Source organism: Acomys russatus, chromosome 11 (genome assembly GCF_903995435.1).
Source record: "Acomys russatus chromosome 11, mAcoRus1.1, whole genome shotgun sequence".
Classification (NCBI taxonomy): domain Eukaryota; kingdom Metazoa; phylum Chordata; class Mammalia; order Rodentia; family Muridae; genus Acomys; species Acomys russatus.
In genome coordinates this window covers 58,665,324-58,678,517 of record NC_067147.1, presented here as the reverse complement: position 1 = coordinate 58,678,517, position 13,194 = coordinate 58,665,324, and the positions used below count along the sequence as shown (strand labels likewise).

General features: G+C 51.2%; 1 protein-coding gene across 1 annotated transcript; it reads left to right on the top strand.

Annotated features, from left to right (window-relative positions):
• Positions 1-5,747: 5,747 nt before the first annotated feature.
• Positions 5,748-13,194, top strand: Lhfpl5 (LHFPL tetraspan subfamily member 5). The gene is made up of 4 exons (XM_051153431.1): positions 5,748-6,463; positions 9,961-10,197; positions 11,576-11,621; positions 12,760-13,194. The coding sequence occupies exons 1-3, from the start codon at positions 6,052-6,054 to the stop codon at positions 11,584-11,586; spliced, it is 660 nt and encodes a 219-aa protein (XP_051009388.1). The 5' UTR covers positions 5,748-6,051; the 3' UTR covers positions 11,587-11,621; positions 12,760-13,194.

The following is a 13,194-nucleotide window of genomic DNA, read 5'->3' as shown; positions in this document are numbered from 1 at the left end:
CTGTGTGGGCGTGTTCCTGCCCCGCTGTACTGGAGCCTTGGGTTCGTTCTCGTTAACTTCCACTCTGGACGTCGCCGTAATGAGGCTGACCTGGAATTTCCCGAGTTCCCTGCTTCCACCATGTGGGTCCCCAACATGAAAATCAGGCTTGGTGGCGGGCTCCCGCCATCTTGCAGGCCCGCGGTATGTATTTCTGTTTTGTTGTATGGACACGATGTCAAACAGCCTAAATATTACTTTTACGCTCGCAGATAAATGTTGCCATCAGCCTTGGTCAGAGAAGCCTCTGCAGGGGTCAGACTGTGAGTGCCTACACGGGACATCTACGTGACCTCCCGCAAGATTCTTTGAGAAGAAGAACAGGACGAATGAAGGAGCCGGACAAGGGCTGTAGGACGCCGCGCCGTCTTCTGCACACCCTCACCTCAGGTGCGACCACCAGAACAAGACCTACACACCGCTGGGCTCCTCGTCCTCCCATCGAGGACAGTGTGGTGCCCGTGTGGTCCTGCCCTTCCCTGGAGGTCTAGTGGCAGTTACTGGTTGCTAGGAGAAGGCATTTTTCAGTGGTATATGCGCTGGTGGGTACACTGGGCTTGATCAAGTAAATAACCCACGCTGCCCAGCCATGCTTATGCAAGCAACCTTAGTTCCATGTTGAGAGGCCAAAAGGAAAAAAGATGTGAAAGTAGGGAGGGGCTCAGTGGGAGGGGGAAGGGATAACCGACACGAGGCGGGGGTATGATCAAAGTACATTCTACAGGTGTGTGTGAAATTACAGAATAAAGCCGGGCGTGGTGGCGCACGCCTTTAATCCCAGCACTTGGGAGGCAGAGGCAGGTGGGTCGCTGAGTTCGAGGCCAGCCTGGTCTACAAAGTGAGTCTAGGACAGCCAAGGCTACACAGAGAGACCCTGTCTCAAAAAACAAAAACATTGAGGTGTAGTATGAATAAATTAATAAAAAACAAAAACAAAAAAGAAATTATAGAGTAAAAAATAAATGATATGGTGAACCAGCCTGCCTCTGTTTTAGGCTTAAAAGCCATCTCCCCCCCCCCTCCCGAAACAGGATCTCTCTGTGTAGCCCCAGCTGTCCTGAACTCACTTTGTAGACCAGGCTGTCCTCAAACTCACAGAGATCCACCTGCCTTTGCCTCCCAAGTGTTAGTATTAAAGGAATGCCGCCACCACCTGGCTTAAAAGCCATTTTGTAGGATAAACTTTGCTCGTTCCTGTTTATGATTAAGCCTGTTCCTCAGGGATCAGATGTAGCTATGCCCACCTGTAACCTTAACTGTAATTGGGTCTGCACTGCTGTTCCAGGAACGGCAGCCATGTCTTTGTCTTCACATTTTGACTTACCTTGCAGCCCCACCTTTGTTTCGAAGGTGAGACCATCTTGCAATCATGTGTTTGTTTCAGGAGGGCATTAGGATTAATTTATTACACCCACGTCTGCTCTGTAATCCTGACTATTTTACCCAGCAGATCCCCCATTTGGCTTTTTTTGGGGTGTGGGGTCGGGTTTTGAGACAGGGTCTCTCTGTGTAGCCTTGGCTGTCGTGGCCTTGCTCTCTCAGAGGCCTCTGGTTCCCTTCTCAGCTTACAACCATCTGTAATTCCAGCTCTGGAGTGCACAGACATATATGCAGGCAAAACACTCAAACACACTAAACAAAAATAATATTTAAAAAACATTGTATGATGGGAGGCAGAAGCAGGTGAACATCCGAATTTGAGGCAAACCTGGTCTACAGAGTGAGTTCCAGGACAGTCAGGGCTATATAAAGAAACCCTGTCTCAAAAACAAACAGAAAAAAAAAATTGGATGTATATATTTTAAAAGTTTTTAAATTAAATATTTCTGTAAAGACCCTCCGCGAGACTCTATGCCCAGGTTAGGGTTAGTGGACAATTAGAGCTTGCGGGATCCCACCTCTGAAGCGCTGTCCTGGTGGGGCCACCATACCTCCTCAGCACACTTGCTCTTGTTTCCTGGTTCACAGCCAGAGCCATGACACAGAGAAATCCTTTCTCAGGGGAAAAACCCAAAAACCAAAAAACAAACAAAACTTCATACTTTAGTGAGGCCTTATGGCAGCCTAGGCCAGCCTTGAACATGGAGTATTCCTTTGGTCTTTGCTATGACTACAGATGGGAGTAGCCGTGCCCTAGTTAAAGTCCAATTGTTGTTTTCACTTCTTTTTTCTCTTTCTTTTTCTTTCTTTTTTTTCTGTTGTTGTTGATTGGTTGGTTGCATAAGAAGGAACCAAACTAAAGCCATTTTGAATAAAACTTCCGTTTTGAATAAGGGTCAAATAAAGTTTAACTTCCCAACACCTTCCTGGGTAACTGAGGACATGTTTGTGTGAACTGACATCCTGGTGGGTAAGTTGAGACATGAATGCTAGGCAAGTTGCCGCCACACAGTCCAGTAATCCAACCAATGGAAACAGGATAATAAGTGTACCTGTGTGTGGTGAATGCAAACAGGCTTTTTTTGTTTGTCTTTTGGTTTTTCGAGACAGGGTTTCTCTGTGTATCCTTGGCTGTGGACACACTTTGTAGACCAGGCTGGCCTTGAACTCACAGCGATCCACCTGCCTCTGCTTCCCGAGTGCTGGGATTAAAGGCGTGAGCCACCATGCCTGGCCCCAGGGTTTTGTTTTGATCCCAAGTGTGGGATGTGAAACAGACTTGTGAGAGGACATGTGGTGTTTGTCCACTAGAAGAGGAACTGCCTCTTATGGGGGTGTGGTCTTTGCAAATTGATGTATTCCTAGTACAGAATATTTACATATGTACATGTATGTATATACACATGTGTATACATATGTACACATTGCATATGTGTGTATACACACACATACATATATGTGTGCACACATATACATATATGGGCCCCAAAACAACAGGCTTGGCATTTGTGTCTTGGCATCGTTTTCTATTATTTGGCTGCTCATCACTGCACTTCCAGATGCTCCTGGAGAGAACTGCTCCAGAGAACACTTCAAAGTTCCTTCCAGCTGCTGCTTCTGGTTCCTGCTGCTGCAGTTGTAGTCGCCTTTACTAAACTGCTGGTTTGCTGTTTAACGGGTCTGCTGGAATCCTGCTGACTGTACCAGTGGAATCACTCCAAGGAACTGAGTCTAACCAAGATGGACTTCTCCTGTTCCCATTAACCTCTCTTCCCTCCTGTCTAGGGCAGGTGGGTTGGAAGGGAGATGGAAGCATTAACGAACCCCAGATAAAGCAGGTTTGGAAAAAGTTGAAGCTTACAGCCATGTTCCTAAGGAAGCCCCCTATCCCTGAGTCCCGAATGGTGGGAAATGTAACTGTAGCTTGGTACAGATATTTGTGGGTTTGGGGCTTTAAAATCTCTGTAGCATCCTGGCTTGGGGTGGCAGTTTGGCTCCCAAGTCTGTTCTGCAACCCTGGTCAACCAGTAGCGGCCTGAATACAATTAAATGAACTCTCGAAGACACGGCAGCTCTCCAGCCTGTGCTGTTGTCCCTGACTGGTCAGTTTTTGCTGCCTAATTCAATAAAGAACTTGCTTTGCTGGACTCTTGTGATTGCTTGTGTTGTTTTGGATTTTCAGACCCCAACAGTTGGTCAGATTTAAAAAAAAAAAAAAAAAAAAAAGGATCTCACTTGCTGTCTTAGGACTCACTCTGTAGACCAGGCTGGACTGGAACTCACAGAGACCAGCCTGCCTCTGCATCCAGAGTCCAGAGTGCTGAGAGCAAAGATGTGTGCTATTATAATGCCATTAGAGCCCAGCTTCAAAGTGCAGTATTTTTGGTTTTGGTTTTTGGTTTTTCGGTTTTCCAAGACAGGGTTGTAGGCTCAATTTCCTTAACAATTATACTTTATTATGAACTTACCAAACTAGTATACCTCCCTTACAACCCAAGTAGCCTAAACAAGAGGAAAAGAAGATTAAAGAAAACAAAAATGAAACCTTCTGGGTATCAGTTCCTAGGAACGAGTCCCCTGGCGTAGTCAGCAGGATTTCAGCAGACCAGCAACTCCACGAAAGTTGCTGCTGGAACCTGGAACAGCAGCTGGAACCCGGAGCAGCACCCAAGGCCCGGAGCCCCGAAGCCTCGCTGGTTCTCTCCAGGAGCGTCTCCAAGTGGAGCGAGGAACAGCCAAGCAATACCAAGCCCCAAAAAGCCTCACCTCCTGTTTTGTGCTCATCTATAGATCTCCTCCCAGAGTCTGTTCGAGGATGTTTTTCAGCTGGCAACAATCAAGCTCCCTCACGGAGTGGTTCGACTTCTAAGTGGATAAACATCACCTGTTCTCTCACAAGTCTGTTCCCCATCCCACACTTGAAATCATAACAAAAATAGGTTTATCTCCTCTCCATGGGGTCTCTCTGTGTAGCCTTGGCTGTCCTAGACTCGCTTTGTAGACCAGGCTGGCCTCGAACTCACAGCGATCCGCCTGCCTCTGCCTCCTGAATGCTGGGATTAAAAGTGTGAGGCACCATGCCCGGCTCAAAGTGCAGTTTTTAAATATGTCTGTAATTTCTGTGGGGATGATGTGCGCCTCCACGGGTGTGTGCCTATTCCGTAGCACACAAGTGGAGGTCAAGCCTCACCTTCCACCTTGTTTAAGGCAGGCATCTTGACCGTGCTCTTTCATAAACCAGTCTCAATGGCTTGCAAACTCCTAAAGAATCCCCGGTCTCCACCTTCCATCTTGTTTTACATGAGGTCTGGGGATTTGAACTTAGGCCCCTACGCTTGCATAGCAAACCTCTCTTTGAACCCTTGATCCTCCTGCCTCCACTTCCTTAGTGCTAGGATTACAGGTGTGAGCTAGCACACTCAACAGGGAAAAACTTTTTTTGTTTTGTTTTGTTTTTTTGAGACAGGGTTTCTCTGTTACACAGAACCCTGGCTGTTCTGGAACTCTTTGCAGACCAGGCTGGCCTTGAACTCACAGAGATTCACCTGCCTCTGCCTTCTGAGTGCTGGGATTAAAGGCGTCCTCCACCACGCCCAGCGAAAAAACATTTTTTTAAAAAAGGAATCTGGCCTGGCGGTGGTGGCCCAGGCCTTTAAATCCCAGCACTTGGGAGGCAGAGGCAGGCAGGTCACTGTGAGTTCGAGGCTGGTCTACAAAGCGAGTCCAGGATAGTCAAGGCAACACAGAGAAACCCTGTCTCAAAAAACAAAACAAAACAAAAAGAAAAGAATCTGCAGCAAAAACAGAAACTAGAAAGGCGGTGTGTTGGACACCAAGTTCTTTTGCGGTTTGTGACAGATGGAGGGAAAGCTTTTTGCTGTTCTTTAATTGCAGCAGTTTAAGGCAGGACCATCTCTAGCCTCCACCGTGGTCTTGGCAGTTTTTGACTGGAAATTCGAGCCGAACCAAAGTCAAAACTTGCAGCCCCTCAGGGCGAAGGGGCAGTGGTGGTGGTGCAGGCGCTGCTGCTGGGAGGTGGAGGTCCCCAAGGGTGGCTAGGGAGCCAGGGATGTAGAGGCTGGAAAGAGGTTTTGCAGCTGGATTCAGCAGAAGAAATGTGACAGCTGCGGCCCCACCCTCTCGGAGAAAGAAGGGGTGCGGGCTCACAAGCTTCCTACCCCTCCTGGACCGGCCCCTCCCGGCTCCGCTGGGCCGCTGGCCCCGCCCCGATGAGGCCCCACCCCCAAGCCCTGGCGCTGGCCGCGGTGCTGAAACGCTTGCTCGCTGAGCCAGCCGGGCGGGGCCTGCGACGGGCCGCGGGAGGGAGGGGCAGGCAAAGCTGCCGCCCAGGCCCAGACCCTGGCTGACCTAGAGGAGGCGGCGCAGACCTGAGACCCTCCTGGTGTGGGCGGACGTAGGCTCCTGTGAAGCGTCTCCTGCCAAGCCAAGGCTGACCTTGGCCTGCTGCCCTCCCATCTACCCGGGGCATTGCTCACTCTGCGCCCTGACCTCAACAGGCTGCTCCTCACACCAGACTGAGGACTGACCCACGACCAGGCCCTGCTCCTTAGAGCTGGAGACCGGACAACCAGCCAGTGCCCACCCACGCGTCCTAGCCTTGTGGCTTTCGCCATGGTGAAGTTGCTACCGGCCCAGGAGGCCGCCAAGATCTACCACACCAATTATGTGCGCAATTCCCGCGCCGTGGGGGTGATGTGGGGCACGCTCACCATCTGCTTTTCAGTGCTGGTCATGGCCCTCTTCATCCAGCCGTACTGGATAGGCGACAGTGTGAGCACGCCGCAGGCTGGCTATTTTGGCCTGTTCTCCTACTGCGTGGGCAACGTGCTGTCGTCGGAGCTCATCTGCAAGGGCGGCCCTCTGGATTTCTCCTCTATCCCCTCCAGAGCGTTCAAGACCGCCATGTTCTTCGTGGCCTTGGCTATGTTTCTCATTATTGGCTCCATCATCTGTTTCAGCCTGTTTTTTGTCTGTAACACAGCCACAGTCTACAAGATTTGCGCCTGGATGCAGCTGGCTGCGGGTGAGCAGGGTTGGTGGGAGGGGGCGGCGGGGGGGGGGGGGGGGGCAGACAGCAGCGCACAGCTGTGCCTTCCTATTTCTGTGGAGTCTTTGGGCCTTGGACCCGGTGTTCCACAGAAGATTCTAGAGCCGGGCATGGCTCACACCTATGATCCCAGCACCTGGGAGATAGAGACAAGAGGACTGCTGTGAGTTCCAGGCCAGCCTGGGCTAAAGTATGAGACTTTGTCTTAAGGAGTAAAATCTGAGAGGCTAGAAAAGGATGAGGCAGAGACTACAAGACGGCTCAGCTGGCAAGGATGCTTGCCACCAAGTCTGACATCCTCCAGGACCCACACGATGTAAACGACAGAATCCTTCTGGTTGTTCTCTGACCTCCATACACATGCTGTGGCATGTGGCCAAGAGTGTGCATGTGACACACACACACACACACACATGAAACCTAAAAGAAAAAAAGTGGGAGTGTGTGTGCTGAGGCAGAATGGACATCAACTGTTGGGTCCACTCTGCTGTGGAGCTACTGAGCCAGAGGGAAGTGACCTGGGAGGGGCACATAGCTCCTGGTAGCAGCAGTCTGTCATACCAACACCAGAGGGAGAAGTAAGGCTGTTGCCATGTGGCCTAGGATCCAACCCCAGGACCATGGTGTTGGCAGCTCCCAGACCTCTGCCCTCACTCCACACCTTCCTACCTCCAGGATTTTGGAATGCCGCTGTTATGCTGGCTGTGACCCCTCCCCTCTTACTGTGCAGTGAGAATCTTTGTCCCTGGATGCAGACTCTGTATTGGGTCAGTAAGCAGGCCACCGTTTTGTGGTGTGGTGGTGCACAAGCTGTCTGGGGTAGGCAGCTTCTTGTGGGGTCCTGAGGCAAGGCATCTCCTGCCTGCTTGTCTGCTCCAGGCTCAGGTGGCCCTCTTGGTCTTTGGGCCAGATGATCTTGGTCTCCATTGGAGCTCAGGTAGAGACGGCCTAACATGCTTCAGTAGCCTTTGGTCTCTTAGTCCCTGGCCATGAACAGACGTCCCTCAGCAGTGGTGGGACTGGAGATTGGAGTCAAACTGTCTGGCTGTGTTTTTTTTTTTTTTTCCCCCGAGACAGGGTTTCTCTGTGTAGCCTTAGCTGTCCTGGACTTGCTTTGTAGACCAGGCGGGCCTCGAACTCACAGAGATCTGCCTGCCTCTGCCTCCCGAGTGCTGGGATTAAAGGCGTGTGCCACCACCTGGCCTATGTCTGGCCGTCTTTAGTTGAAGTTGTGGGGCTCAGAGGATGGGCAGTGAAACAGGAGTCTGATCTCAAGCAGGCAGAGCTGCTGGCGGTGGGGTGAGGCCCCCAGCTGGAGACGAGGAATTAGACTAATGGGGGTGGGGGTTCGAGTTGGCCAAGGCTAGAGCAGACCAGATCCTGGAAGAATTAAGAGTCCTCCTCCCCAATTAGATGCATTCTAAGACCGTTTTTATTGAGACCCATATCTTTTTAAAAATAGTTTATTTACTTTTATTGTATGTGCATTAGTGTTTTGCCTGCATATATGTCTGTGTGAGAGTGTCAGATCTCGGAGTTACAGACAGTTGTGAGCTGCCATGTGGGTGCTGGGAATTGAACCCGGGTCCTCTGGAAGAACCATCTCTCCAGCCCCCGAGACCCATATCTTATAGGCATGATTTACACTTCACTATAAGCACTTCTTTCTCTGGTGAAGCCTCATCTGAAGCCAGTAGTGAGTGGTCCTGCATTTACGAAGTCTTGGTTCAGTCTTGTTGCTGAGCACTTAGCAAGTGAAGGTGAACCCAGTCCCCCAATTTCCAAGCCCATGGTAGTCATAACAGGAAAGAATCTAGCCCAAAGCGTAGTGAGGTGGACATGCTTGCCAGCTGGTCTTCCATCCCGGGCTACAGGACGTGGAGAGACACACCATCTTTTCTCAGGGCTGCCTGTCCTCATCCAGCATCTTTCAACAGGTGTGTCGGCCATGCAGATGGCAGGAGGAGGCCTGGGTGGAGGATCACCGGGCCATTTGAGCCAGACACTATCTGGGTCACAGAGCTGGGATACTGATAGCAGAGGTGGCTGAGCGCCATCCCATGAAGCATTTATGTGGAGCGAGGACAAAGGCGGCGTTATGTTCCACTCTGTGCTGGGGAGGGGAGTGCTGAGGAGCTGTGCCCGATAGTTGGGGACTGGGGGATGCATCTGTTAGGTCAACATTTCCCACAAAGCCAGAGAACGGGAGTGGATAATGGAAGAGCAGAATTGATGCCCCTGCAAAAGTTGGAGTTTTTTTGGGGGGGGCGGGCGTTGAGGCAGGGTTTCTCTGTGTAGCCCTGGCTGTCCTGGACTAGCTCTGTAGACCAGGCTGGCCTCGAACTCACAGCGATCCATCTGCCTCTGTCTCCTGAGTACTGGAATTAAAAGCGTGCACCACCACACCCAGCATCTCTGGGGTCCCTTTAAGAAGGGCGCTAATCCCATGTATGACGTCATCTCATGAGCTAGTTACTTCCCAAAGCTTCACCTTCACTCTAAGGGTTACAATGTCAACAAACAGCATATAGGATCTTTAGAGTACCACATCCTTTGGGGATCTGGGAGGATGGTCTGACACAATGTATCAAAGGCATCTTCTAAGTGCTTGGCAAGCGTGGACCTACCTCTGCCTGCTGAGAAAGAAGCAGCTGCAAGGGCAGTGGCCTGAAGCACAGCCTGCTTGCTCTCTTTTGTGCTATGAGCTCTAGGGCATCGCTGAGGGCTCCACTTTCACTGGTCTTAGTTTTCACTATCGTTGCAGGGGAAGTGAGCATGGAGCATTCTCTCTCTTTTGGTTTTTTGAGACAAGGTTTCTCTGTGTAACAGCCCTGGCTGTCCTAGGACTAATTGTGTAGACCAGGCTGGCCTTGAACTCACAGCAATCCGCCTACCTCTGCCTCCTGAGTGCTGGGATTAAAGGTGTGCGCCACCACTACCCGGCATGAAACATTCTTGAAGCAAGTGAGATGCCAGGGATGGGGCTGCCCTTGTGTTCATTAGTTCGAAGGACCAGAGTTGTAAGGTGTGCTGTGGAAGCGAAACGTTCTGCTGCTCAAACCCCACCTGCCTCATTTCAGAGATGCAGATGAGCCAGTGTCTCTCAGAAGAGATGCATCCTGGGTGGCATCAGATGCTGGAAGGCTCTGGAGCCAGAGTAGGCAGCGCTTTGCTGAGTCCAGGGTGAGCCTGGGAGAAGGACAGGAGGGCCACTTGGTGTGAGGCAGAACCCCCTGGCTGAGGCCGGCCTCTGCGTCTACCCCAGCTGCTGTTGGCTCCCAGCACACCTCAGCTTTTCAGCTTCTCCTCTTGTATTTTACCTGGACAGAAGGAGCTGCCCATCCTGTTTCCTAAGGCTAACCCAGAGACCAGGAAAGCGATGAAAGCAGTTCAAGGAGTGAGGGAGGCAGCGGGGGGGGGGGGGGGGTTTGCATGCACAGCCTGACATCACTGGTACCCTCTTGTCTCCTTAGCCACAGGCCTAATGATTGGATGCCTGGTCTACCCAGATGGTTGGGACTCCAGTGAGGTGCGGCGTATGTGTGGTGAGCAGACGGGCAAATACACCCTGGGCCACTGCACCATCCGCTGGGCCTTCATGCTGGCCATCCTCAGTATCGGAGATGCTCTCATCCTCTCCTTCTTGGCTTTTGTGTTGGGATACCGGCAAGACAAGCTCCTCCCTGATGACTACACAGCAGATGGGAAAGGTACCTGTCTTCCTCCATAGGGTTATCCTTGCTTGGGGCTGTGGGTGGAGAAGTGGGTTGGGCAGTGGAGTGGAGGGTTGAAAGCTGACAAGGAAACAGCCCTAATGTGACTGGGGGAGCTGGATGGGGTCCCCTCAGGAGGCACTAAGGCTGGGGTAAGTCATGGGTGGGGGCGTGGCAGATGGAGAGGATGGTGGGTAAGAAAGCGAGGGATGGTGCTGAATGGACAGCTCCTGGCATGCGGCTCGGGCACGTGGATCCCTGGGAAACCTCCCGACTGCTTCATGTTGGCTTCCTGCTGCCTGGAATCTTAGCCTGTCTCCGTTTGGTCCTGCCTTCCAACTGTCCTTAGAGGCTTTTCCATGCCAGTGTCAATCTAGGTAGAGATGAGGGATCCCCAAACGCTGTTCCTAGCAGGCAGCCACCATCACACCTGAGGCACCACCATAGGGTTCTCCGCAGCCTCCTGAGAGCAGTTCTATCATGTCAGACCTTGGACCTGGACTAGAGGCTGTGGGCAGCCCCTTGGTCCCTGCTGGGCCTAGGACTCTGCATAGGAGGAACTGGAAGCCCAGAGGCCAGACCCTCTCTGGCTGAGCCTGGAGCCCACCTGTCTCTGTGACTGGTAATGGGGCCATTGCCAGAGCTGGATGGAGACCTTTCCCCTCCCACAGGAGCTCTTGTAGTTGCTGGGTGTCCCAGGACCCCATTTAGGGAAAGAAAACAAGTCTGCTATTTACAGAGTGCCTTCCCCATGCAAGGCTGGGGTGATGTCTGCTTGTAGGGTTATCACCACTCTTGGGGGCCCTGTAGCGCTTTTTTTGTTTTGTTTTTTCAAGACAGGGTCTCTCTGTGTAGCCTTGGCTGTCCCAGACTCGCTTTGTAGACCAGGCTGGTCTCGAACTTATAGTGATGCACATGCCTCTGCCTCCTGAGTGCTGGGATTAAAGGTGTGCGCCACCACGCTCGGCCCCAGCAGCACTCTTCTCAGACACAGTCTTCTCTGGAGAAGTCCAGATGTTCAGGAAGGTGAAGCAATAATCAGGCAAACTTACCCTTCAGCATGTCTTCTTATGTGCAGCATGCTCTTCACTGTTTGCAATCTCCTAGTTCAGAATCACCAGCCAAAATGCAACTGTCTTTTGGAAAGTCGACAAGGGGGTCTTTAGACAGAGGACTCTGAATGGGGCAGTGGTGGTGCACGCCTTTAATTCTAGCACCGGGGAGGCAGAGGCAGGTGGCTCTCTGAGTTTGAAGTCTATGGAGAGAGTTCCAGGACAGCCAGGGCTATGCAGAGAAACCTTATTTCTGATGAGCAGGTGCACGCAGGGATCACCTGCAAAGATGCTCTGATGTGAACACTGTTCTCTTTCTCCAGAGGAAGTCTGAAGCAACCGAGGGTTGGTGAGCGACTCTTCTGGCAGGTGAGTCTGCAGGGGCTGCCTGAGGCTGGGGGGAGGTGGACAGCCTCAGAGGACCAACCTGTCTGTGATCCATGACATCTACGGGGCAGGAGAGAGCAAACTCAGGTCTTGGGATGTAAAATACCCGAGACTTACTGTCTAAACTGGAGTAGCCTGGCACACAGAATAGGGTGTATTTGGAAGACATTACCATGTCTCAGGCTCTTATTTTAAAAAAGAATTTCAAGTGATTTGTAAGAAACATTCTAGAAATCCTCATATAATAGGAAATGAGCCACAGAGAACAAAAAGCAATATTCAATAAAGCTAATCTAATGGAAATAGTAGAACTTCTGGGTGGTGGTGGCGTACATCTTTAATTCCAGCACTTGGGAGGCAGAGGCAGGTGGATCTCTGTGAGTTTGAGGTTAGCCTGATCTACAAAGTGAGCTCCATGACATCCAGGGCTACACAGAAACCCTGTTTCTAAAAACAAAAACCAAACAAGAAAGAAAGAAATAGGTTTGGCATTCCAAGTATTAGCTGTATCTCTTTGCTCCTGCACAGCTGAAGAAAGAATGATCATCCAGTGTCAATGTGATTCCAGAAGAAGCATGGTGTCTTGATTTGTTTTGTTTTGGAGACAGTCTCTGTTTGTAGCACTGGCTGTCCTGGAATTCACTGTGTAGGCTACGTTGGCCTCAAACTCACAGAGATGCACTGTACTTGCTCCCCCATATCCTGTGCTCACTGTGGTGCTGATGAATCAGAAATTCACTGGGCGGCAGTGGCGCACGCCTTTAACCCCAGCACTCACTCAGGAGGCAGTGGCAGGTGGATCTCTTGAGTTCTAGGCCAGCCAGGGTTACCCAGAGATACCCCGCCTTGACAAACAAAAAATTATAAAAGTAAATTTACATCTATTTTGTGGTGTGTGTGTGTGTATGTGTGCACGCGCGTGCGTGTCTGTGTGTCACGGGGCAATTTATGAGATCGGTTGGTTCTCTTGTTCCACTATGTGGGTCCTGGGTATTGAACTTGGGTTTCCAGGTTTGGCAGTTTGGCAGCAAGCACTTTTACCCACAGAGACATCTTGTTGAGCCCTGCATTTTAAAATGCAGTTTTATAATCTAGCATTCTTTGTCTTTTCATTTTTCAGGCCATTGTTTCCCTGGTGAGGACTTGGGACTTGGATCCTTTGGAGATGAAAATGTTGCCTCCAGCTTCCTGTTCCAGCTCCTCCAGGCCTGGGACATAGTCTCAGCACAGGGCAGAAACCCCCAGTCTCCTAAGCTGCCCACAGACAGCCACCTGCAGCACACAGCCGCCACGGAAGACTTCCAGGGGCTGAGTGGCACGAGGGGACTCATCCAGGAGTCCCAGTTTCCTTCCTAGATAGTGACCCCAGTAGCCACTTTACTCTTTGGCGGCCTCTCTGCGGTACATTAGGTTTCTGAGTCCATGCTTAGGGGCCCAAGCTTATGGCTTTGGCCAAGTGGGAAACTGGCTGGAGCTGAGGGTGGTCAGTGGGGCCTCTCTGCTTCTCCATTGTTTTCATATTGCTTCTCAGAGATGGGTGAGGAATGGAGGCCAA

Excerpts from the sequence above, each read along its gene's own strand:
- Lhfpl5 (XM_051153431.1), top strand. The coding sequence starts at position 6,052 with ATGGTGAAGTTGCTACCGGCCCAGGAGGCCGCCAAGATCTACCACACC. Across the intron at positions 6,464-9,960 it reads CTGGATGCAGCTGGCTGCGG|CCACAGGCCTAATGATTGGA; the intron begins GTGAGCAGGGTT and ends TTGTCTCCTTAG.